At 58.3% G+C, this 24,740-nt stretch overlaps 1 protein-coding gene across 1 annotated transcript in view; it reads right to left on the bottom strand.

Annotated features, from left to right (window-relative positions):
- The window catches only part of DSCAML1 (DS cell adhesion molecule like 1), a gene marked incomplete at both ends in the record, with an annotated part of 103,411 nt that overhangs the window by 4,924 nt on the left and 73,747 nt on the right, over positions 1-24,740 (bottom strand). Inside the window, 22 exons of the mRNA XM_084274850.1 lie at positions 62-250; positions 2,111-2,209; positions 2,352-2,515; positions 2,597-2,714; positions 2,926-3,079; positions 4,555-4,694; positions 5,503-5,658; positions 5,730-5,876; positions 6,764-7,004; positions 7,945-8,015; positions 8,146-8,313; positions 8,668-8,796; positions 8,913-9,009; positions 9,639-9,838; positions 14,656-14,832; positions 14,970-15,089; positions 15,374-15,652; positions 18,509-18,781; positions 20,443-20,739; positions 21,095-21,370; positions 22,230-22,508; positions 23,787-23,933. Of these exons, the coding sequence (XP_084130976.1) occupies positions 62-250; positions 2,111-2,209; positions 2,352-2,515; positions 2,597-2,714; positions 2,926-3,079; positions 4,555-4,694; positions 5,503-5,658; positions 5,730-5,876; positions 6,764-7,004; positions 7,945-8,015; positions 8,146-8,313; positions 8,668-8,796; positions 8,913-9,009; positions 9,639-9,838; positions 14,656-14,832; positions 14,970-15,089; positions 15,374-15,652; positions 18,509-18,781; positions 20,443-20,739; positions 21,095-21,370; positions 22,230-22,508; positions 23,787-23,933 (3,921 nt within the window). The remainder of the gene's footprint in view (positions 1-61; positions 251-2,110; positions 2,210-2,351; positions 2,516-2,596; positions 2,715-2,925; positions 3,080-4,554; positions 4,695-5,502; positions 5,659-5,729; positions 5,877-6,763; positions 7,005-7,944; positions 8,016-8,145; positions 8,314-8,667; positions 8,797-8,912; positions 9,010-9,638; positions 9,839-14,655; positions 14,833-14,969; positions 15,090-15,373; positions 15,653-18,508; positions 18,782-20,442; positions 20,740-21,094; positions 21,371-22,229; positions 22,509-23,786; positions 23,934-24,740) is intronic.

Genomic DNA, 24,740 nt, shown 5'->3' with positions numbered 1-24,740 from the left:
GAGGGAGCTGTTGGCAGGGCTGCGGTCCCCTCCGGGGTGCCACCCAGCGGGGGATGCTCACCTCTGCCGTGCGTCTTGGCTTCGATGATCTCGCTGATGCGGCCAGCCCCCACGCTGTTCTTGGCTGCCAGCTTCACCTTGTACCAGGTGCCGCACTTGAGGCTCTCCAGCTTGAAGGAGCGCTCCGAGGAGCTGATGAACACGTCCTTCCACTCCTCGCTGTTGTCCACCGAGTACTGCAGCACGAAGCCTGTGGGAGCAAGGACAGGGCAGTCACCTCCAGCACAAGGGATGCCAGGGGGAAGGTGAGTGGTGGCCAGGCAGGGTGAGAGAAGGGGGTGCTGCCAGCACACAGAGCCCACGGGGCACCCCTGCCTACCTTGGGCATGTCCCGCAGCTGCATCCCATGCAGCCCTGCAGTGCCAGGGTGCCTGCTAGGCACCAGTCCTGCACGGGAATGGTGAGGGAAATGCAGCCCTCTGTTCCTACCCGACAGACAGGGGTTTTGGAAGAGCTGCTGCACCCCTGGACCCTGTGGGCTGCCTCAATGGAGGTGAGCTCATCCATCTGCTCTGGGCCAAGAGGCATGGGGGCACCCCCAGCAGCTAGATGCCCCCTGAGCACTCTGACAGAGCCCTCTGGCTGCTCCCTGCCCTCCGTGCATCGCCTGCCTCCAGCCCCACTGCTTGGCTCTGCACGGGAGCCAGAAACGTGATTGATGGGTGTGAGGCTATAAAGGGAAAGCCGGGATTAACTAGCTCCCTCGGGAAGTTGCTGGGAAGTTGCTTCTGTCATCGAATGCCGCCTCCTCTCCCGTGATTAAGAGCATGAGGAAGCACACCGTGTCCTAGATGAGCAAACCTGTTACGCTGCCGTCAGCTCGCCCGGCTTTCCCAGGCAGCACCGAGCTTTGGGTGAGGTGGACACGCCACCGAGGGCATGGGTGCTCCCCAGGGCAGGGCAGCACATGGCACCTCACCTGCCCTGACTGTCCTCACCCCAAATCCTCACGGGGCACTGATAGATATGGCAAGTTTTGTGGGTTCTTTTGCCAATCCTCAAATAAAGCTGCAGAGGAGAGCAGGCTTTCTGCCTCGGTGTGTGTGTCACGAGCCACACAAGGTGGTGCATTCGGGACCGCTCTGGGCACAGATACTGTCCAGGTACCAGGGCAAGCAATGCCCAAGGACCCATGTGATGGCCCCACTCCAGCCCAGGCACAGCACGGCCAACAGGAGAGGGGTTTCTCACACCTGCCCAGCACCCCTGAGGCCACAGGACTTGGGCACCACCACCCTCCTGGAGTGGCACAGGTCTGCCTGCAGACAAATGATTCCCTGGCCATGCTGAAGCCAACCCTGGCACCTCTGCACTGCCCACGGTGCTGGGCACCCTGGTGTCAGCCACCGGTTATTTATTTATTTCATACATGCAGCATGTTTTTAATATTTCTAATCCAATTATAACCAAATTTATCAACAGAGTCCGCTGGAGTGAAAGGCTGCTGGCTGGGGAGATTTGCTTGTAATTACTTTCATGCTTTTAATTAATTGTAAGCCAGGTCTCCTTCCCCGCTCCCCACTCCGTGTGCAGCTGTTTCAACGTATAATTCATGAGATGAATCAGAGCAGAAAGGAGGCTCCAGAAAGCAGGGATGCTCCTGGAGACCTCCTGAAGTGCTCCCTGCTCTTCCCCCGCCCTGCCACTAGCCTGCCAGGGATGGGAGACACTGGAGGACAGAGGACAAGTCCTGCCTGGATGGGTTCAGCATCACACTAATGCTGGAAGACAGCAACTAGGGCTGGTCCTGGCCACCAGCATCTGAACAATTAATCACACACTCTTTGTTAACTATTCAAATGCTGCATCTTGTCTGAAACACCTTCTGAGCACCCTCATTAGGGCCAGCAGCCCCCCTACAATGCATCAGAACTGTTAACCATACTACAGAGCATTTCTGAGGCTTTTCTGAGACAGGGAAACTGAGGCACAGAGACCAAAGTGTGCACGCAGCCTGACAACACCCGGCCCAAGCCTCTTTGGTCCCCCATCACCTGGACCACAAGCCAGGCTTCCTTGCACAGCCCTGGGATGCCCACGGCAGCTGTACCTCGGATGGAGCTGCCCCCGTTGTCCCCAGGAATCCAGGCCAGTGTGATAGACGATGCAGAGGTCTTGGAGACAGTCAGACGGGGCTGGTCCGGGGGTACTAGGAAGGAGGGAAAAGCCCCTGAGCACCCCCTGCTCCAGCTCCACCAGTGCCATGCAGCTCTGCAGCAGTGAGAAGAGCTCCTGTCCCGGCTCGCAGCCCTGGCACAAACAGAACTGAACCCCACACCAGTGCCCCTCACCTTGCACCAGCAGGTTGATGATGATGGTGTCGAAGCCCCAGGTGTTGGTGGCTGTGCAGGTGTAGTAGCCAGAGTCCTCTGCTTTCACCGAGCGCAGCACCAGCGTGCCATTAGCCTGGATCAGGCGGTGGCCATCCACTGTCACGGGGATGGCAGAGTCCTCACTGCCAGGAGAGGAGAGAGCGTGTCAGCTGCGTGTGGCACGGTGAGGGTGATGCAGGCAGCACCATCAGCACCCTGAGTACCTGTCCTTGGTCCACTTGATAGCAGGGACCGGCTCCCCAACGGAGTTGCATGGCAGCCTCACATCCTTCATCCATGGGGTGGTGACAGTGCCTCCAAAGGAGATGATCTTGGCAGGGGCTGGGGGCAAAGAGGAGGTCATGGTCTAGCAGGCAGGCCCCGTGTGTGGACCTCGGAGAGCTGAGACACACCCCCTCCCCATGCTGCCCCTCCCCTGCCCTGGACATGAGTCACCCCAACTACCCCCTGCTCCAGGCTGATGCAGGGCAGCCAGAGCAGCACTCAGGGGTCAGCGTGCGCATCCCCCCCGGGCTGGCAGCCCTCACCATACCTTTCCCAGCGGGCTCGATGGTGACTTTCTCACTGATGTTGCCACGGCCAGCAGAGGTGACAGCAGCCACCCACAGCATGTACTGCTGCCCACGGTTCAGGTGGGCGATGCGGTAGAAGAGCTGGTCGGGGCTGGTTTCGTACTCGCTGGGAGCCTGTGGAGGGGAAAGGGAGAAGGTACAGACTCTGTTGTACCCCCATCACTCTCAGCCCAGGCACGACAGAGGCCAGAGCAGCACCTGAGCTGGCAGCAAGGCAAAGCGAGCTCTGAGCTGCCTGCACCTGGGCATCCCCACCACCGTCCCCAGGATCCCCACCCCACAGTATCCCTGCCATCCCACTGCCAGCCAGCTCGTGCCCTTGCTCCCATCCCCGGCCAGTTGGCACAGAAGGTCCACGGGTGCCAGTCAGCCCACCATGCCCAATCCCCAGGGAGCTGCCTTCGCCCACCGAGGGCCCACGGCCACCCTGGCAGCCACCTCCTCTCCATGCTGCAGGCTTGCTCCCGAGCAGCGATTCAGCTTTGCCTGGTGCTTCTCAATGCCAGCATAAACCAGCTGGTGTCGTAATTTCTCCGGGGAGCCCGGGCCGGAGCCGGAGGAACAGATGGCTGCGATGGCACGATGTGTTCCCAAGGAAGGACACCTTCCCGGCTGCCTGCCGAGCTGCACCGTGGCCAGGCACGGAGGCAAGCCCCATCCCAGCTGCTGGAACCCCTCTAGGGTCACGGTGAGCAGCCAGGGATTCCTCAAAACCTCGAGGGGACTTGCCTCCCTCATTGCCCGCTGCTGACACAGCAAGTGTCCCCGACCCCACGCACAGTGCCCCGGAGAGGTCTGGCTCACAGCAAGGCTGTGCACAAGCACAAGGCTGGTCTCCATCTCCATCACATCAGGGCTGAAGCCCCCTCACCCCAAGCACACCACATGGGGAAGGGCTGCCCTGCGCAGTACCCAGCCAGGGCTGCCCCACCATGCCAGCGCTGGGGAGGGGATGGGAGCTCGATGATCCCTGCTGCGTGGGACGGGTGGGGTATCTACATGCAACAGCACGCAGGTATCCACACATTCCCTACCCTCAAACGTGTGCCCGTGTGGGGCCTGCAGATGTAAATGCACCCCACAAGTGGGCACCTATATGAATATTGTATAGTATACATAATTTTTTTCTACCCAAATGACAGTTTTGACAAGATGCCAAGAAAACAATATCGGATCCCAGCGGTTTTACCAGTTGCTTTGATGAAAAGATTATGTTGCCCTGGAAACCAGAGGCTCAGATAGTGAAATGAGTTTGAGAAGGAGCTTTTGATAAGCACCAGTCTGCAGACCTCCCATCAACCTCTCCCTCGCCAAAGAGGGATGGGGCCAGGTTTGATTCCTATTTTATTTTGGGTCAGCCACTAGCTGGAGCGAGCACTGAGGAGGGGAGGTGCTGGAGGAAGGGAGGAGGAAGGTGGCAGGACCATGGCCTGGGGCAGAGCACCCATGGCTGCTCTCATGTCCCTGCAGCATCTAGACCTGGCCCAAGGGAGCTCTGCCGCTGCCTGGCATCAGCCTGCCCATGCTCTCCTGCTCAGTGCTTCTCCGGCACACCCTGGCATCTCCCAGCCCTTGTGCCCATCCCGTACCGGCTGCCCCGAGCCGGGGCTGGAGCAGAAGATGGTGTATTTCCGGATGATGCCGTTGGGCTTGGCCGGCGGCAGCCACGACACCACCACGCTGCTGGCAGAAGATGGGACGGCCTTGATGCCGGCTGGGGGACCTGGAACTGAAGAGACCGTGACAGAGAGGGTGGCAGGAGGTGTCCAGGGTCTCTGCCCGGCCAGGTCAGGCAGCAGCACCCTGCTGCAGGGCTGGTGTGCTGACTGCACGCTGGGAAGGAGCTGCAACACCAGCCCACCGCCCCGGGAAGCGCTTCGCTACTGAGTTAATGGCACTTAAGTAGGGCAAGCAGGGGTGTAAATATTTAAATATCTGCACTTAAGGAAAAGGAAGGGGGAAAAAAAAAAAGAGGAAGGGAAATGCCCTGCCTGTGGCTGCACACAGGGGGTTTCCTCTGCGCCCCTGCAGCCGCTCCAGCTCTGCCCCTGCCAGTGCAGCCACACAACGCGCTGCAGCACGAGCGAGCGCTCCCGTCTCCAGGCGTCAGCTGGCTCTGGCACACTGCAGCCGTCTCTGACGGCAGCGAGACCCGAGCAGGCTGGGGCTGTGTGGGGGCCTGGCTTGGGCTGCACTACCACAGAGCAGCAGCTGAGGACCAGGCACATGCAGCAGGGCTGTGCCGTGCCAGGGCCTTCCTCACATCCCAGCCAGGCACGGCTCTGGTTGCACAGTGGGCTGCTGGGCATGGGACCTGCCTGCAGGTTTGGCAAACCAACCAAGGAGATAAGAAAAAAGGAGGGAGAAGCCCTGCCTGGGTCTGCTGCTGTGCAGCTGCCTTGTTTGCTCACTGCTAAGGGCTTCTACTCGATACTCTGGCTTCTTACTCTAATTAACATGTCCTGCCACGGTTCATCAGCCGGGCTAAGAGGACAGTGCACCCGTGTGCACCCACTTCCCCGGGCAGTGCCACTTACTGTCCTCCTTGGTCTGGATGTAGAGCACACTGCTGCGGACACCATCGCCAGCCTGGGTGTATGCCAGCACCTGCACGCTGTAGTTGGTGAACTTCTCCATGCCCCGCAGCTCCACGCGCTCCCGCGTGGTCGTGATGTTCTGCATCTCGCCCCACTCTGTGGGGAGACAGGGCCTGTCAGCCCCCACACCGGGGCCCCTGCATCACCCACCCTCTGCGAGCACTCACCTCCATCCATGTAGAGAGACCAGAAGATGACCCGGTATCCCTTGAGCACCCCGTTGAGGGTGCTGCGTGGGGGCTCAGACCAGGAGATCACGGCCACGTCTGACGTGATGGAGATGGCCCGCACGTTCTCGGGGGGCTGGCTGGGAACTGAAGGGGGAACAGAGAGGGGAACATCTCAGGAGGATGGAGTGGTGGCACACTACAGACACCGGGCTGGAAGAGCCACATCCCAAGGGTCAGCTGCCCCAACTGCACCCAAACAGGACCCCAATGTGCTGCAGCCCCCTCTCCCCTGGCTGCTCCAGCCTGCCTTGAGCCTGTCCTGCCTGGTGTGAGGGGTTAGCAGGGCTGGGGGAATCCAGCAGTCTACCTGCAATGCACAGTTCTGCTCCTCCTGGGTCAGCGAGGTGGGCACAACTCACAGGGACAGGGAGGGTGCTGGGCTACACTGTGTTTCCCAGTGATGGGGGGAGAGGGAGAGCTGGCTGGATGCGAGGTAATTAGATCCCATTGCCCCATAAGAGGTAACTAATTTTTATGAGCATTTAAACGATAATACATCACCATAACGATCCTCTTTGCAAATGATTATTGTTTCATATTACTTAGGTGCAAAAATATAAGCACCATGTAATTAGGGACAGAGCATAATAAACTAATAGGGATAGTCCGTTTGAACAAAATGAAGGCAATATAATTACAGAAAAGACACTACTGCTAAAACAGGGGTCCTTGAATACCCCAGGAGGAGTGCTAATGTAGCCAGGAAACGATTGTGGTTTGACAGGCTAATGAGAGTGTTGATTAAGTATGAAAAACTGCCGAGCAAACGCACAGCAAAACTTTTTTCTCCCTCTTTGATTTTTAAATGACCAGATGAAAACCTCCCCGGCTCTCCAGCAACACGTATGGCCACCTTGATGCCCTCCTAAGTGTGCCAGAAAGCTGGTGCCATCACTGCCTGGCATCTTTGTGCTTGCTGTTCCTCCCTGCCCCAGGTCCTGCTGGGAATGCCCGAGGCAGGGGGGACTTACCATCCTCCAGCGTGGTGGCGTTGATCTCGCTGGACGACGGCCCCGTGCCCGCGCGGTTGAAGGCCTGCACCACCACCCCGTACTGGGCAAACTTCTTCAGGTTGTCCAGCGTGTAGACCTCGCTGTCTCCTGTGGCTTTCATCTCCACGATGCTGTACTGCCCGTTGCTGCCCGGGCTGTTCTCCCGGTAGCCTATCTGGTAGCCACGGATCACCCCATTCTGCAGCTCCTTCTTCGGGGCCTGAAGAAGAAGGTGGGAGGGGGACACACAAGATAAGAGCTGCTTCATGCGGGGCTACACTGCCCAGCAAGCCAGAAGGCTCCTCAATGCTTTTAAACATCTCTCCCCCATGGCAACACACATGCAGACGCACTGAGAGGCAGAAAGGTGATAAGAAAGGGCCACCAGAGCCCACCTCTTAGTGGCCAGCAGAGAGGAAGGTGCCAGCAGGGCGGTGGGACTCACTCAGCCAGCACCATTGCCTGGCTGAGGCAGCTCAACAAGAGGAGGGAAAAGCCCCAAGTCCGACAGCCTTAACGATGCACCGGGCCAGGTTCAGATCAATCTTAACAATATTTCTCTGAAGCGTTAGGAAATCAATAGGGTTGATTGCAAATTTATGTTACAAAGCTGGGGCGATCCATCTCGCTGAAATACTCTTAAAACGAAGTGACTTATCTTTCAAATGAATCTTCTTTTCCATTAATCTATTTTCCAGGGCTTAAGGGGAGAGGGGAGAAGCTAGAACCCTGAATTTATTGGCTTACCAGATCATGCCAGAGCCCTAACTTTATAATCAATTTTATTTTTTCATTATGCACCTTTGGAAAAATAAATCTGATTCTGGGCTTTATCGATCTTTGCTCAAACACTTTGCAACCCAGCATCTCAGTTTTTACATATTTATCCTTGGTCTCCCCATGGCCCCCCACAGACATCCTATGAGATAATGAGCTTGTTATGAAACATGATTAATAAAGACCCCATGCAAGGCAGTTGAGCCGTGTGCCCAGCCTTTGGGTTTTCATATTGCCTAGGAAATTCTTCTCAGCCCTCATAGTGCTGGTGAAACACCGGGTCCTGGGGCAAAGCTGCTGCTGCAGAGGCTCAGGATGGTGCTTGGTGCTACCCAAGCCCCCACAGCCAGGGAAAGCCCCCGTGTCACCCCAGCCCCTCTCACCTTCCAGGTGACCTGGATGCTCTGGGACGTCATTGGCTGCAAAGTAACATCCATCGGGGGCCCGTCGGGAGCTGCGGGGAGAACAGACCCAGAAGAGCACGTTGAGAAGCGTCAGGGAAAGGACCTCCTTGACGTGAGAGCTGTGCTGCAGCCAACTTCAACTCAAGGCTACAGCCCCCACACGCTCGCTGCAAGCGGCACCTGCTTCCTCCGTGCTGATGGTGAGCTCCTTGCTCGGCTCGCTGCGCCCAATCTTGTTGAAGGAGTACATGCGGATGCTGTACACCGAGGCTGGGTGGAGGTCCACGATGTTCGCCTGGTTGATGGTCGGGGAGATGTTGCGTGTGGACTGCTTGAAATCCCAGGAATCTGGAAAAGCCAGGAGGAGGGTCAGCACCCTGTGGTACCCAGGGAGCTGTGCTCAGGCAGGTGGAGTCCTCAGCCCCCGTGGAGAGGTGCTGCTTCCCCACTCCTCGCTGTTTGGCAGTCTGCGCCCGGCTTTTCGCAAACACGGGCTCTTTTAATATTCCCTTTCAAACGCTCCCATCCCACAGAGATTAACATACTTCATTAACACTGCTCTCTCCTTTCTTCATCAAAGGAGTCGGGAGGCAGCCGGCAGCACAGCCCCACACCTGCCTGTGCAGCCCAGCCCCAGGACTCAGCAGCCCCCAGCCCCTTCCCGGGAGCCACGGCAGAGCGTGGAGGTCAGACATCACCAACCTGACTTGTTCTTGTACTCGATATCGAACCCTGTGATGATGCTGTTGCCATCAAACCGCTGCGTCCATCGCAAATTCATGCTTCGGGCTTTCACCTCGCGGATCTCCAGCTCAGGCGGGTCTGGGGGCTCTTGGGGAGACACAGGCAGGTTAGCGGCAGCAGGGAGAGAAGTCCCCACCCAGGAGCAGGGGCAACCTCTCAGTGAGGCTTTGCATCCCAGGGTTTGTTCATGGGGCAATGAGTACCTTGGACAGTGAGCTGGATCAAGCCTCTGTCCTCCCCGTAGGAGTTGATGGCATGACAGGAGAAGAAGACAGAGTCTCCACGATCAGCCGGTTTCAGCTATGAGCATTTCAGGGAGAGGAGCCACTTTAGGCTGAGCTACACTGAGCACCATGCCCCTGCCTTCCCCTGGTATCGCAGGCTGCTCCCACCATGGGGCCCAGCAGCAGCTGTGCCTGGGAGGTGGCTCACCCCCCAAAGCCCCCAGTCTGCTGCCTCAGATCCGCACTGGAAATTTCTTCTCTGACACATCCCCGGTGCTGTGAGACACCTTTGTGACCAGAGCCCGTTGTACGGGCAGCTGAGATTTAGTGCAAAATCCAGGGGCTCATCACAGCAAACAGACAGCGGCTGGTTTTTAATTGATTTAATTAAAATCAGAAGCCTGGCTTCCCATGCCAACTCAGGGCAACACTAAATCTTACGCTTGCTGTAAAAGTCCAGGCACTGGCCAGGTGCTTTTCAGGTGTTGCTGGCTGGAGATGCAATCCCTCCAGTGGGTTTTATGATGTCCCTCCCCACTGGACTTGGTTTTGTCACCCTGGGAGCCCAGCGCCAGCCTCCATGGCAGCCACAGGGACCACTAACACCCTCCCCAGACACCTCCTGTGTTGCCTCGCCCCTGCTGTCACCTGGATAAGATGCCTGGCAGCCTGAGCGGGTGCAAGACCCCCCCTTCAGCTCCTCACCTTGAGGGTGGAAATGACCTCATCACCGTTGTCCTTGGTGGTGATGGCGTAGCGCATGTTGCGGTCGGGATCGATGACAGTGTCGCCCTTCTCCCAGCGGATGATGATGGGCCGCTCGCCCCGGGCCGTGCAGTTCAGCTCCTTGGTCTGGCCCTTGATGGCGATGGTGGTGTTGGGGTGGGAGGTGATCATGGCTGGGACTGCAGGGAAGCAAGGGGGGGTCACCCATGTGCCCAGGGGACGGCTCGGTGCCACCTGTGGCTACCCAGCCCTGGCCCAGCCCACAAACCTCGCCGGGGAAGCGGCGGCGGTTGCGGGTCTCACCGAGAGGCCGCGCAGCCTGGAGCGGAATCGTCTCGCTGCATTATACAGCTCAGGATCATAAAATAATGAAGCAGATAAATTTTATAATGCATAGCATTACACCGGGGTAGACAATAAAACGTGAAAGACAAATAACCAAGCGCACACTATAATGAAGAGAAAGCCTCCAGTCTGAGACGTGCGGGTATGAATTATTGACTAAGGTTTTACACTCCCGAGGATGAGAGGAAGAATGTTTTCCATCACAGATTTGCATAATTCACTCGTATAAACCTGGGCAGAATATAGAGTGCGATTTCATATCAGCCAGGCCGCCTTGGCACTGCAGAGAGCAGAGATCTCTTCTGGTTTTTTTTTTTGATTTGCTCTTTTTCCCCCACACCAGTAGCCGCCCTGGTCTGCAAATGGGGATGGTGGGGAGGGCCTATGATGCGCTCATCACCCCACTGGGTGCATCCTGGTGCTGCCCAAGCAGCGGCCGGAGCACAGCTGGGGATGGCACGGCATGGTAACCCTCCCTTGCTGTGGGTGAGTGCCCGCAGCCTCACCACAAAGCTGCCGCCTCCCACGTGGGCAACTTGGGCCACTGGCCTGGCAGCAGCACCACTGCAGAGGACCACTGCTGGCATGCCAGGCTCAGCTGCCTCCTCCCCATCCTCCTGCGCTGCAGCAGCCACTGCCGAAGCGCTTCTCCTTGGTGTGATGAGCCCTATCCAGGCTCCTTCCCCTGTGGCCTCGCCGCTCTGTGAGCCACAGTCCTTGCTCTGCCCCGGTGCCGTGCTTCGGTAAAGCCAGCAGCACACACTGTGCCACAGAGATGGGCTGAGGGGCCAGGGCAGGCTGGGTAAGCAGAAAAAAATGTAATGCATAAACAAACAGCAGTGCCGAGTCCCGCAGTAATATATGATAATGACAATCCGCAAAGGCAACACACACTGTTATAATGGGACACAAGAGGCTCTAATGAGCTACGACTTCTCGGCTTTCTGTGGCAATGTAATTCAATTAACAGCTAAGGAAACCTTTCCTCCCCAACTGCCGGTGTTTGTGGGGTGCAGGGCGGGCACCCGTAGGGGTGGGACATGAGCAGCACCCAGCTGGGTGCAGCCCCATGGCTGCCCTGCCCCAACGGGAACGTGGCTGCCTGTGAGCTCACACCCCAGCATCACCACTGACAGACCTCTGGTCCATGGCACAGAGGGGAAACCAAGAGCTACAAGACACCAGGCAAGACTTCTCCCAGCTCTGCCTGGGCCCACGTTCCGACAGCCCTGCTGCCTCTGCCTGCTTGCAGCCTGACCCCAGAGGCTACACGGGGAAGAGAGGTAGGTGAGGGAAGGGCTGGCTGAGCCCCAGCCCCCAACACCCTGCTGGGGCCAAGGCAGAGCACAGGGACAGCTGAGTGCTCTTCCATCTGCCCCGTACCTGTGGCTGGCAGCCAGTGCGGCTCCGAGCAGACACCACACAGAATAAGGGTGTGCACAGTTAGGTTAGGGTCTCTGCAACCAGTTTTGGCCCTACAGCAGGACCAACCTGGGGGTTCTTCCCTGTGTTCAGCCTTCACGTAGCCCAGGTTGGATGCCAGTGCAGTGCAGTGAGCGTGCGTGACCGCAGGGCCAGGGCAGCTGCCGAGGCATCAGCCCCTTCCCAGCGAGCAGTGGCCCCGGGAGAGGAGCTCTGTTTCAGGCTCCGCGCAGCTGAAATGCACTTATTGATGTTTGATTAAAAGCAGCTCCTTGGATGTAAACATATCAACTTCTCTCAATTGCCGGGGTCCCAGGAGAGCAGCGAGCAACCCAGAGCAGGGGAAGCAGCAAAACAAACCGCAGGGAAACCCCAACCAGCCACGCAGACGGCACAGACCAGGGTGCAGAGGCAGCACCTCTTCCATTCCGGTACCTGACACCCACTCCGGAGCAGTTCTGCCGCTTGCAGAGGAGCAGCATCGCTCAGGACTGGCAACAGGACCCTCAAGGGCTGCTGAGGACGGCTCCTGGCTGGCCCACTCCCTTCCTCCCTGGGTGCAGGGACACGGGTTCCCACCTGCCAGGGTGCCAGCCCCAGGCCAGCACTCCTGCGCAGACAGGCTTCCCTGGGGAGCGCTGGCCTCCGATGCCTTCCCCAGCCCTGCCAGCACCGCTGCTGTGTTCCCCCCCTACCCCGTGCCCACGGGCCTTGTTAACAAGACCTTGACAAGAGGCTGGTCCCGCTTGCTGGGCAGAGATAAGGCCGGCTACAAAGGGAGATGTCAGCAGCCCGTACGCTCTGTCGCCCGGCGCCAGGTTGGGGCACGAGTGTTCACAGCCTGCTGGTGACAACTGAATGAGAACGGTGACAAGGGTGACAAGGGCTGCGCCTGCCTCCCCCGCCCCCCCCTCTTTCTTGTTTGGAGCCGGCTCTGTCATGTTAATTTGATTGCACCCATTTCAGCTTCCTTTCTGCGCTGATTAGCCGAGTTTCACCTGAAGCATGAGATTAATTCAAATTGCATGGAAGCAATCAGTTATGCTCTTGCTGTACGGCAGCGAACTTCCAAACACGACCGTCCCCGTGCCCGTGACATGAAGGCAGCTGCCCCCTCTGCCAGCCCCACAGCAAAGCCCGGTCAGACCTGGTATCCCCACCCCATGGCATCACAGTGCCAGGAAGGATGGAGCAGAGGAGCCCCCTCTCTGGCGAGCTCTGCCCACTGCTCCGGCAGCCCCTGCACAGCCCGTGGGGACGCCCCAAGCCCACGACCTTCTCCATCCCTCACAATCCACTCTTGACAAGCGGGGAGGTGTGCAGCCATGTGCTAAATGGCATTTATCACACACCAGCAGCGCTCTCACCTGTGCTCAGGCCAGCAAGCCACCCCCCTGGGCACACTCCCATCCTCCAGCATTCGCCACCTTTCGCTCTGCAACACACTTGGCTGGATGCTAATGAGCGCCTTGCCCAAGCAGGGATGGATACGCTACCGCAGCAAGCTGCTAAGCAGGGTGGCGTGATGCCCAGGGGTGGTGAAGCCCCGGCCCTGCCATGGTTGCACCACAGGCAAGGGTTTGGCACGACCAGGGCTCCAGGGATTACCATCCCACGCTGGTACATGTAAAGAGCCGGGTGTTTTCCTTGCCTGCTACCTGACAAAAGTGTCAGCCAGCTCCTCCTGGCACCAGGTCTACAAGCCCTCAGCCAGGACTGCACACATTTGTCAGATTCATCACCTTGGCCCCCCCACCCTCCTCTCACCCCAAGCCCATCATTGCAGCACCGGGGACGGGGAGGTGTGGCTGCGGGTTGGCTGCCGGGGCTTCTCCCCTCTCCCACTGACCTAGCACACTTTGTTTGGGCTCTGATTAACTTTCATTTAACTCTGTCCTCAGTGGCCTGACTTTCAAGGAAAGGCAGCGCTGATCTCCCCTTTAATTGGCTTGACATTTCACTAAACAAACAAAACCCCCCGAAAAACGAAACAAAACAAAGAGCCCCGTATGATGCTTAATTGGCTGCGGCGCTTCGTCTACCTATTCATCCAAACCTTTTCAAAGGCAGCGAGGTCTCCAGGAAATGTAAAAGCACATGCATAATAAGGTTATGTGCTATTCAAGTCAGCAAGCAACCTGTCCTGGGATGCAATTACAGCAGAGAGCGGGGACAAGGCAACAGTTCAGGCTCCGAGACTTCTGCGCGCTCACTCGGGATTAATCGCCCGGGCTTTGTACCTGCGCCCTATTGAAGTGCGTCGTTTGAAGTCGCTCGTCTCGACTCATCAGTCAGTGGGATAAATTAAACAGCTGACAGGGAGGGAGAAGAAACCCGGGAAAAGCAGCGGCTGGGTGGGGAGGGGAGAAGCCCCGAGAGAAGCGCTTCTGGCAACGCCAGAAATTCAAGTGCTTGGCTGGGGAAGGGAGCGGCAAAGGAGCTGCGTCCCCCAGCCAGAGCTGCTCTTCCCTTGCCTTGTCCCTGGGTGGGGGTTCCCTGGGTGTGAGACCCTCGCCAAGGCATGGCCATGCCCAGGGAAGCCTGCACATCCCCTGTGCCTGGGGACACTGCCCTGGGGACAGCCAGGGTGGTGATGGCTCCCATGACACCACCTGTAACCTGTGTCACCCCACTCCAGGCAGAGTTTAGCCCTGCTCAGCTCTGGTGACATGTTGTGGGAGCCAGCCCAGTGTGTCCCCCCCCCACACTTTTTGAGGTTTGAACACTCATGGCAGCAGCAGCCAAAATAAACACAGAGGAGCTGGACATTACGGATTCTGCTGACGGCAACAGGAGAGGAATCCAATAATAAGCCTGGTTCAAACACGGTGTCTAACAACACTTCCCAGCCCATCCCTGTCAAATTAACCCAGCTATTTCCTTTCCTCCCGTACGATGTAGATTGATCGCTCGGTTTTATTAAGGACAACGCGCATTTAATAGCAAGAGGGAAGCAGCTCCCCAGAGGAGGGGAATCAATGCCCTCCCTGCGCCCTGTACATCGATCCTGGGGCTGCATGGTGCTGAGGGCAGAGCCTGGCTGGCGTGCCGGGGACCCTCTGCATAGAGGAGGGGGCCGTGCCTGCCCTGGATCTGCTGACACACACACACACACCCCACAACTGCTTTTGCCAGCACACCGGGCACCATCCAACCCCCTGCTCTCCCCAGCCGTGCTGGAAGCAGGTCCCCAGCCCACAGCCCCCACAGCACAGCCCGGGCTACTTACTCTTCACAGTGAGAAACATGGACTTGCTGATGTCTGTGCCCACCCCGTTGCTGGCCTGGCAGAGGTAGTAGCCGATGTCCTCCTCCAGCACGTGGCGGATGAGCAGGGAGCTGTTGGGCAGGATCTGGATGCGGCCCGTGAGGGGTATAGGGTGGTACTGCTGGGGGTTGCCGCTTCCTAGGAGGGGACAGACAGCTCAGCCAAGGTGAAGGAGCACTTGCCAGTCTTGGCACTGGGGTGCCCATGCTGAGAGGGGACTCTGCACCTCCTTCCCCATGCAGAGCCCCATATGCTGCTGTGGCTCTCAGCCTTACCTTTTGCATGTTTCCACATGACTTTCGGAGGTGGGTATCCATCAACTGAGCAATTCAGCACCCCAGCTTTACCATAAATGCCATCCTGGTTGTTGGGTTGGACCACGAAACGAGGAGGCACTGAGCAATGGGAGAGAAGAGATGGGTGCTGTAGCAAAAACCTCGCCAGCCCCTTGCAACTCCTCCCCGTCTGTGGGCACATGGCTGCCCAGGTTCAGCCCAGCTCCCCACCCTCCCCGGCTGCTCCCTCACCACTTCTTCGACCAGGGGACAATGTTGTGCCCCTCCAGACTCATCCCTTATCTCTGCTCTGTCACTGTCTGCCCTCCCAAGCCCAAGGTGGCAGCAGCATTGGGGTCCAGGTTGGGTTGCACATGTGGCTGGGTGGGCCCCATGGCACTCACCCCGCACGATGAGCTGCCGCTCCCGGCTGACAGTGGCAGCATCATTGCTGGCGATGCAGGTGTAGTTGCCATTGTGCTTGAGGGAGACACTGGAGATCTGAAGGGAGCTCATGAACTCCTTGCTCTCGATGGTGACCCCAGAGCCGGAGAGGATGACGTGCCCGTCCTTCCTCCAGGTGATGTGGATGGGCATGTCCCCAGAGGAGACCACGCAGGGGATGTAGAGGAGCTGGCCGATGGAGGCTGGTGGGAACTCGAAGGGCTGGATCAGCGGAGGGACTGTCGAGGGGAGAGGCAGCACACGCTGCAGAGCCCATCCCGGGGAGGGACAGGCCACAGCAGGGCTTGGGGGGACACTGCCCCAGGGAGAAGCAGCCCAGACTGGCTGCCCAGAAACTAAGGCAAGCTTGTGTTTGCAGAAACACAGCCTGGGGAGCACAGAGGGTGCTGCCAAGCAGGAGAGGACAGCAGGAAGACGTTTTCCACTGGGCAGGGCTGCCATGCTACAGGCAGGAGAGTAAAACATCGACCTCCTGGGCAGAGAGGCCCCTGCTCTGGGGAAGCCCCAGTCAACCCCCCCCCCCCCCAGCTCACGCCAGCCGAAATTCCGCCCCAGCATTTATCTGCCTGCAGAAACGCAATTATTGGATGGATGCTTTTCTTAAAGGCACCGGATTCAGAACCAGCCATTATCTTTCTGATAACTTAATTAGGCAACCGCAGCATCTCTGGCAATGTGGGAGGGGGAAGAAAGCAGAGAGAGGGAGACAATTAGCTTAACAAGGCTCAGCACCTGGTAGATGAGATCCTCTTTCCGCAGTCTCCATAATTAAATTAGCAGGCTGCCAATTGTCCCCTCGGCAGAAATAAGCTGCCCTCTCGTACAGGCACAGGAACCCTGCCCCACCACGTGTCTCTCCAGGCTCCCATCCCCACACCGTGCCCAGCTCAGCGCATCGCAAAGGTCCCTGTGCAGGGTCTCTGCCCCTCTGCCTGGCTCCGGTCCGGCCCAGCAGGCACCTCTGCAGAGCAGTGGGGAAGTGGGGGGGCTGCACACCATCCCCCCGGGCTGTAAGCTGCTGCAGGCAGGCAGGCAGACAGGCGCAGGCACGGCTGACCTGCCCCTTTGCCGGCTACAGTGACGTGGCTTGAGCTACTGGAGCCATGGAGCCAGGGCTGCCTGTTTTCCATAATTAATGAATAATTAATTGGGAATGCAGTGCAGTCTGTTGCAGAGCAGGGACGGGCTGGTGGATCTGCACCTCTCCAAACACTCCCCATGGGCAACGTCTGAGCCACTGGGAAAAGGACAGGTGCCCCTGGCAGAAGAGCTCTCCCTGCTCAAGCTCCCCGCAGCCGGAGTCTGCAACTCCCCTCTCCTCCCCAGATCACTTTCTGGGGAGCAACTCTCCTCTCTCCAGGGTGTGCAGTCGGACTCTCATGCAGCCACAGCCCAGAGCACTACGTGAGGGTCTCCATGCCCACAGCACCCACCACAGAGTGGGACCCAGCCAGGTCCAGAGGCACACAAGGCGTGGGGCTGCAGCGGAGCAAAATACCCCTAGAGTGAAGCACCACTGCAGCGGTGCCCTGGCATCACTGTCCCTGAATCGCCGCCGTCCCATGAGATGGGGAGCATGGCTGGGGGCATCGCCTGGTCATCTTGGCTGAGGGCTGCTGCACAGCCCTCCCTGTGGCACCAGAGGGGAGCTGCAGAGCTTTTACTACCATGTTCTTGGACAGACCTGCATAACTCACTGGTGGCACCTCACGGGGTCAGCGGGGACCTGTGTCGATAAAAGCTTTACAGTGCTCCATGCCACCCCGTGTTCCTCGCTCTGCACACTTATTTATCCACCCTGCTCCCTGGAGCTGGCTCCGACTGTCTTCCAGGACCTTTGCAGGTGCTTTTTATCTGATGGCTGCAGCAAGTAAGGAAGCCAGCAAGCACGACCCGGCATAAATACCCTTCAGCCACGCCGCAGGCAGGATGAAGGGGACTGGCTGCAGCAGAGCAGCGTGCTGGCAGCCCATGCTGGGCTTCCAGTCGTTCTCACTGCCCAGCCTGCCCCTGGTCACTGACCGAGGCAATAAATTCCAGCTCCGGAGGTGAATCCTGTTATTTAACTTCATGCCAGCCCTGCCTGTCCTGTCCGCCCCAGAAGACCACCAGCATTTACTCAACCCTGGCCCCTCTCCAAGCCCCCGGGCTACCAACAAGACAGGGATTTTGAGGAAAGCGGGGCTGGCCATGGCCTGCACTGCAGACCTGAGGGGAGAGAAGTCCTCCCCCCACCGCCCTTAGACAGGTTATCTGCAGCCCACGCTTCCCCTCACAAAGCCTTGGAGGAGAGCGTTAGCTAATCAAGTGGTAGCATCTATAATCAGCTTGATGCGCTCCCTCGCTAACCTGATTCCTAATAAGAAAGTGGTGGAGGGGAGGGGAGGGGGATCAGAGCGAAATCCAGTCCATAAATACCCTTCTGGGTGAGACAGAGAAAGGCAATTGGCCGGCTCCCTCCCCAGCGCGGCGGTGTTTGTCTAAATGATTTACTGCAAACACCGAGCTGGCGATGGGCAGAGACAACCCAACAACTCTGAGGACGGGAGATATGGGAGCGCTGCGCACTCGTGGCACAATCTCAGCGAGTCACTGGGAGGGAATGCATCCGGCTCAATTCATTAGGACTGATAGCTCCCTCAATGGGGCTGAATAATTGATGGCCTGGAGAAGCTTTTAAGATGTTCTGTGCGCTCGGAAGACCGGGAGTATTATTTTTTTAAAAGCTAACACACAGAGAAAAACATCGGTGAAGGTGATCCGAGCAAAGGTTAGATGTTTTAATACGTTGTGTTTACACCGTAAATCCTTGCTCCGCCGCTTGTACCGGGAAATGGATACGGCGTGGCTCGGGGCGGCTGCAGGCACGCAGGCAGGGCCAGGTAGCCACACTGGCAGGAGCTGAGCTGCCCACCCAGGGCTGCTGCAGTGGGAGCAGACCTCCCGTCAGTGCCTGGCCACGGAGTGCCCCGTGCAACAGTCCTCTGCCTCCGTCCTGCAGCGGAGACGTCCCCAGCGTGACCTGGACGGCCGCTCCATCCCATCCAGGGAAAGGCCCTCCCCACCTTGCTTACCTTTCACCGTGACGTGGACGCTCTGGCTGATGGAGAGCTGGGGCTGGATCAGCACGCTGCACAGATACTCTCCTTCATCCATGCCTTTCTGGACGTCCATCAGCTTAAGAGTCCCGTTCTCAAAGACCACTTGTCGGTGGTTATCGGGCAGCAGCAAAGAGTCCTTGTACCACTTGATGGAGTAATACGGGTACCCAATCACCCTGCAGTTGATGAAAGTGTCCCTACCCGCTACCGCTGTTATGTTCTTCATCGCTCGGATGCTCGGGGGACCTACATATCCGGGAGGAAGGAAGAGGCAGGCTAGGTTAATTCCGAAGGGCAGCTTGGCTGCATGTAGATCTGCTGCTATTTCAGAGAGAAGGCAATTCACAAAGGTGGTAACCAGAACAGTTGGGACTCCAGACTGGTTTTGGGTGAGGAGCAGGCACGGGCCCCTCTCCAAGTGTGCGGGGGGGAAAGACACTCATCGCTGCACCCTCCAGCTACAGCGACTCGCTCACGCCTGCAGCAGCACAGCCACAAACAGGGGCTGTGGGCCTGGACCCCAGCCACGTGCCAGCACATCCCACCCTGGGTTCACAGGCGTGACTTCTGTGCCAGGGAAGCTGAGCCAGCCGGCACCACTGCTGCTCGTCAGAGGAGGTCAGATGGCATCTGGAGGCTCAGTGGGACCCTGCAGTGGGACCCTGCAGCAGGACGTGCGGCCATCCCGCACGCCTCCAGCCACAGCTCCTCCAGCAGCACCTGTGGCCACGCCGTGCTGTGCCAAACACCCTCAATGAGAGCTGCTGCGGGAACCTGACTGCCATCAGCAAGTGTCTTTTGCCTCTGCTAAAACACACCTTTCTGGGCCTCCCGTTGCCCAAAAAGCCAGATGGTTGCTAGTGCTGGCTCAAGGACTGGGAGGATCTGCAGGTGGGTATTTCAACAAGAGGGTTTGGTGCATCAGAAAATCCCGGTGCTCTGCCAGCCACCACAAACAGCAGCAAACTAAGCTATAAGTTAGCCCTGTCTTGACTCCTCATCCTACGGGCATCACAGGGTAATGGCTTAAGATACCCTCAGGATGAGCTGGTGGACGGACAGTGTTTCTCATACCAGGACACAAAAGGAGCAGGGAAAAAAGCCACTAGCATCTCTGCTCTGTAGCCATCGCTTGGTCCTGAGCAACATGCTCCATTCCAGGGCAAAAAAAAAAGGAAAAAGCCCAAAGCTCATCCAGCAATTAGTCTGTTGAGAGAGGGGGGAAATTAGGAGACAAGGGAACATCCTCACTGAAAACGCTGCTCTGGCTTCTCACGGCTGAGAGATGAACTCGCTCCAAATTTAGCAGTAAACGGCAGCAAAATTCAGAGCCTCCTGGGATCCCAGCCAAAAAGCCACTAGATCCGTTTCAAACCTGAGACACAGACAAACACAGCCCTTCAACCCTCTTTCTCAGTCGACAAGTAAATGCTACCTTGTCTCGGCCGCGCTCCCACCTGTACGCCTGGAAGCTTTAACTGGTGGTTATTAATGGACAGGGGCTTATACCATACCCCGTGCCTGAGAGCGCTCCCTGTAACACGCCGAGCGCCACGCTCCTGCCGTAATAACACAGTGATTAACGTGGCTATGGCTTTTAACAGACAAAGAAAATACAGACATGACAAATCAAAGCTCATTTTCCACGATTTCACATGCTGCCTCATCATCGTTTGTCATGTAGATCCCCGCGCCAGCGGGTGCGTTTGCTGCCAGGGAGCCAGGCTCCTGCTGGGACCGGGGGGCAGTTGGGATAGCATGAGGAGAATGGGGGTCAGGGCAGCTGGTGAGACCCACGTGGCCGGGAAAAGGAGAGAGAGGTGGGGAGGAGAGATGGGCCAGGGAACAGAACAAAACCAACAGCTCAGTAAAAAGTCCTATTCTGATATTTAAAAGTAGACAGGCACCTCTTACGTTTATTCGCGCTTGGTATTCGGCGCTGCCCACCGAGTTCCGCGCAGTGCAGCGGTACACGCCTCCGTCCTTGATCTGCGGGCTCGTCACGTTCATGTGGCTGACCGTGGTGCCGTCCGACATGGTGTACTGGTTGGTGCGGTGCCCGCTGTCCCGCGGGATGGGCTCGTCGTCCAGCGCCCAGGTGACGGTCGGCGGGGGGGCCCCCTTGGCGGCGCACATCAGGGAGAACTGCTCCCCGGGGTTGACCACCTTCTCGCTGAAGGAGGAGACGATGCGGGGGGTCCCATCTGGGGGGCACCCAGGGGGAGGGGGGTCAGGGAGCAGCATCCACACAGTCACCCGCTGGCGGGATGGCTCTGGGCTCCTGCTGGTGGTGGGAGCCCCGGCGCAGCCAGGAGAGAAGCCCTAACTCTACTGTGGTCCTTCCCCATCCCGGCCATACTGCATCTCTGAGCTGCTTCCAGAGAGCATGAACAGCACAGGATGTGCAGACTGGGAGCAGTCTGGCACCAGGACCCCCCAACCCAACAGGTCTCACCACCCTCCAGCCATGCGCAAAGCATCCCTGCATGCCCTGGGAATGCGGTGGCTCACAGAGGGGCAGGGGAAAGCCCCTGCAAGCCCCCATCCCAGCCAGCTCACCCTCCAGTGTGATGATGGAGAAGTCCTGTGCTGTCTGAGACTTGCGGGTGGCAAAGCACTGGTAGGCCCCGGAGTGGCTCTTCTGCGCAGCCGTGATGAGGAGGGTCTCGTTGCTGATGCCTCGGATGGAGATGTAGTCATCCACCACCACGAGGTCCGTGTTGCGGTACCAGCGGATGATGTACTCGGGGGACCCACTGAGGGCACAAGAGAGGATGACGGTGCTGCCGATGCCCGTCTTGAGCTTCTTTGGTGTGAGGGTCACACGCAGAGGGTCTGTGCGAGAAAGGGTGAGAGCAGGCAAGGCGTTGGCGGTGCTGGGCAGCACAGCGGGAGGCAGCTCATCCTTATCTCGCTCTCTCCACCTTTCCTCCTGCCCTGGAAGCACCAGCAAGGCTGCATGCAGTCACAGTGCAACAGGGCAAGTGACCCCCTCCATGTCCTCCCTGCTGACAGAGGTGCTGGCAGAGCAGTGGCCATGGAGGAGGAGGAGGAAGAAGATCCAACTGATCAGCAGGATGGGGTACAGTGCTGAGCAGGGGATGTGCCAGGGCAGCTCCCAGCAGGCTGCAAGCACCCAGCTGGTGGTGTGCTCCTTGCACCACTGTTCCAGGGAGGGCAGGTGCCATGCTCTCCAGCCCCAGCAGCTCTGGCACTGCTGGGATGCCGGTCACAGGAAGAACACCCCAGGAACAAAGCACATGATAAATACCTGGCCTGCCCAGACCGCATTTACTGAGCTTGTTTTATGGAAGCCAACAAAACAAAGCACAGAGGCACCTAACATAAAACCCACGTCACCCTCCAGCAATTTTCACCCCCTGGTTCTGCTCCAAGTTCTCCCAAAGCCCCTCTCCCTACCCCAGTTGAAGCAGTAAATCAGGAGGTGCCTGCAGATGCTTCGCTGCGGCGTGATGAACCTGCCACCAGCGCTCCGAGCACCATGCTGGACACGCTGCGTCGCAAGAGCAGCTTCCAGCGCATGACATGTCATGCTGAAACACAAGGCTTGCAATTTATAGGCTTCATATTTATAAAGGCTTTATATTTATAGAGGCTTTATCAAGCTGGGTCCTGGGCAGTCAGACCGAGGTCTCCCTGCCACTGCGCCTTGCCCCTGCCCTTCAGCTCTCACCTATGACTGTGAGGGTCCCGGTGACCTCTGCAGACCCGAAGGTGTTGGTCACCTCGCAGATGTAGGTCCCGCTGTCCTCCACACGCAGATCACTGATGGTCAGGCCCGTGATGCGCTTGGTCCAGCGGCTGTCGGCAGGGAGAGGGCGCCCGTCCTTGATCCACCGGACAGCCGGGTTAGGGTAGCCTGACGCGATGCAGGGCAGCTCCACCAGCCAGCCCGTCTTTACCTCCCGGGACTGGAAGCTGTCTAGCATCGTGGGGATGGACTCCGCCGGGTCTGGGTTCGGAGAGGGAAGAAGCTCACCCAGCGAAGAGGAGGTGGCAAGGCTTCTTCCTGCAGGGACAGCCCCCTGCACAGCAACACTAGTACCACCCGAGCGTCAGCTGGGACAGAGCAGCTCTCCCCCATCCCCACAAGCAGGGTGTCAGGGCAGGCATGGGGGCCCTATCCCACCCGGGACAGCTGGCACAGCTCCCGCTGGCCAAGGCAGGAGGCTTGCAGGGAGGTGGGAGGGAAATGCATCTTACAAGCTGACGGGACAAATAAACTCAGCACCCGAGGAATTACTCAAGGTGACACCTAATTGGTGCAAAATACACAAATTCTGTGGCACATTTCAAAATTTACAAGCAAAGGGGCCCATCAGGCAGCTGGGAAAGGAGAAAATTAATCACCAAGTCTCAGGCGTGAAATTAAATTCCAGGGGAAAGAAACCTCTTTCATTACTCCCAAGCAGAAGTAAAACGCTGTGACGTGTAAATAATGACAGCGACCAGGAGGGGACCAGGCCAGATCAAGAAGAAGGGATGCTACACCCAGTGAATGCCCACGCTCCTGCGGTGCCGTGTAGCAGGATGGCCACAGGCAGGATCAGGACCCCCCAGCCTACAAGAGACAGGGTCAGGCAAGCCCCAACCCAGCCATCCCGAAGCTCTGTGGGGTTAATTTGAGGAGCCAGTGTGGGAGCCACAGCCTGCACACCCGAGGATGGAAAAAGCATATGGCAGAGAGCGGGCACGCTGCAGCAGAGTGGCGGGAGCGGCAACGTGGCTGCGAGTCGGGCGAACTCTCTCCCGAGCGGAGTAATTTGGGCAGTCAGCAGAGCCGGGAGCGCCCCAAGACACCCGGCACTAGGGACTGCGCTGCCTGCACTGCAGTATCACTTGCATGTTCGTCACATCGCGTCAGGCTGCTCACATCGTGGGCTGTCACATCGCATCGCGTCTCACCCCATCGCCTTCTTGCTCGGGGTGCCGCGCCGCGCTGCCGATCGCCGCGGCCAGCGCTGGGGCGGGGTTGCGTGCTTGGGGCACAAGTGAGGCAGCACAAAGCTCCTGCGCAGCCCCGACGGGACCTCCTAACCCACCCACCCCCCCCACCAACACTGGGATATCCTCTCGCTGCGGGGATGGGAGGTAGTGCAACCATTGCTCCCCCTTTTGCACCCTGGGGAAACAGTCACCGCCATGGGCAGGCAGGGGAGCAGGCAGGGCTGGACACCCTCAGGGGTGTGGGGATCTCCCCTCACCGTGCTGCTGGCAGTGGTGGGCTCACCTGAGACCGAGAGCCTGGCTCCGTTGCTCTGCCGTGTCTCCCCGCTGTACTTGTGCTTGGTGATACACCTGTAGGTGGACAAGGCATCTTCCTTCTGCACGTCCGATATGTACAAACCTCCGTAAGAAGTAATAAAAAACCTATTTTCTGGAGACACAAAGGGATAAGAAGGATGAGCAAGGCAGCCCAGACCCAGCACACCATGTGGCAGGTCAGGCAGAGCCTCAGCACCCCGGGCAGGCACTGGAGCCGTGGGCAGGGGCCTGGCAAGTAATCCCCCTGCTCCCCCACACCCTGAATGCTCCAGGGTGAGGTCTCTGGCTTCACCGTCAGCAGCTGAGGTTTCACACAGGTTGGCAAAGTTGGCCCAAAACGGGTGAGCAGCAGCACATGCTCAGGGTGTCCTTACCCAGACCCATCCTCCCCAGGGGTTGGATTCAGGGGATTTAGCCTGCCTACAGCCCTCTCCCCTCCCTGCCCTGGCTGACTGCTGCAACGGGCTCTGGGACAGCTGTGGTGATGCTGTGGCTGCGGAGGGTGAGGAGAGCGCACAGCACGACGCTCCGCCGGCACGATGCTCCCTCCGCCACACCGCCACGCGCTGCATAGCAACGCAGCAATTAAAAGTGAATCCGTCCCGCTGAGTTAATAATTAGCTTAACTTACTGAGAAGTGTGTGAAAACAAATAAGGGCTCGAGCTGATATTTGAGCGCTGGGGGAGGGGGGCAGGAGAGCAGGCAGAGCTGCACAGCCCTGGGCAGCCACTGCCGGAGCAGCCCCCTGTCCAGCCAGCGGGTTCTGGAGCCAAGCACATGACAGCACGGGCGAGGAATGAAGCCTTCCACTCACTCACCAAGCTGGCCTCACCCCTATAATCCATCATGAATATTAACAGTAATTAACACGGACAGAAAGACCTGTGCTACGGAACAATTCAGTGGCTCTGTGGAGAG

Source organism: Gallinula chloropus (genome assembly GCF_964237585.1).
Source record: "Gallinula chloropus genome assembly, chromosome: 24".
In the NCBI taxonomy this organism is placed as follows: domain Eukaryota; kingdom Metazoa; phylum Chordata; class Aves; order Gruiformes; family Rallidae; genus Gallinula; species Gallinula chloropus.
The sequence above is the reverse complement of the archived record's forward strand: the minus strand, read 5'-3'. Positions and strand labels throughout refer to the sequence as shown.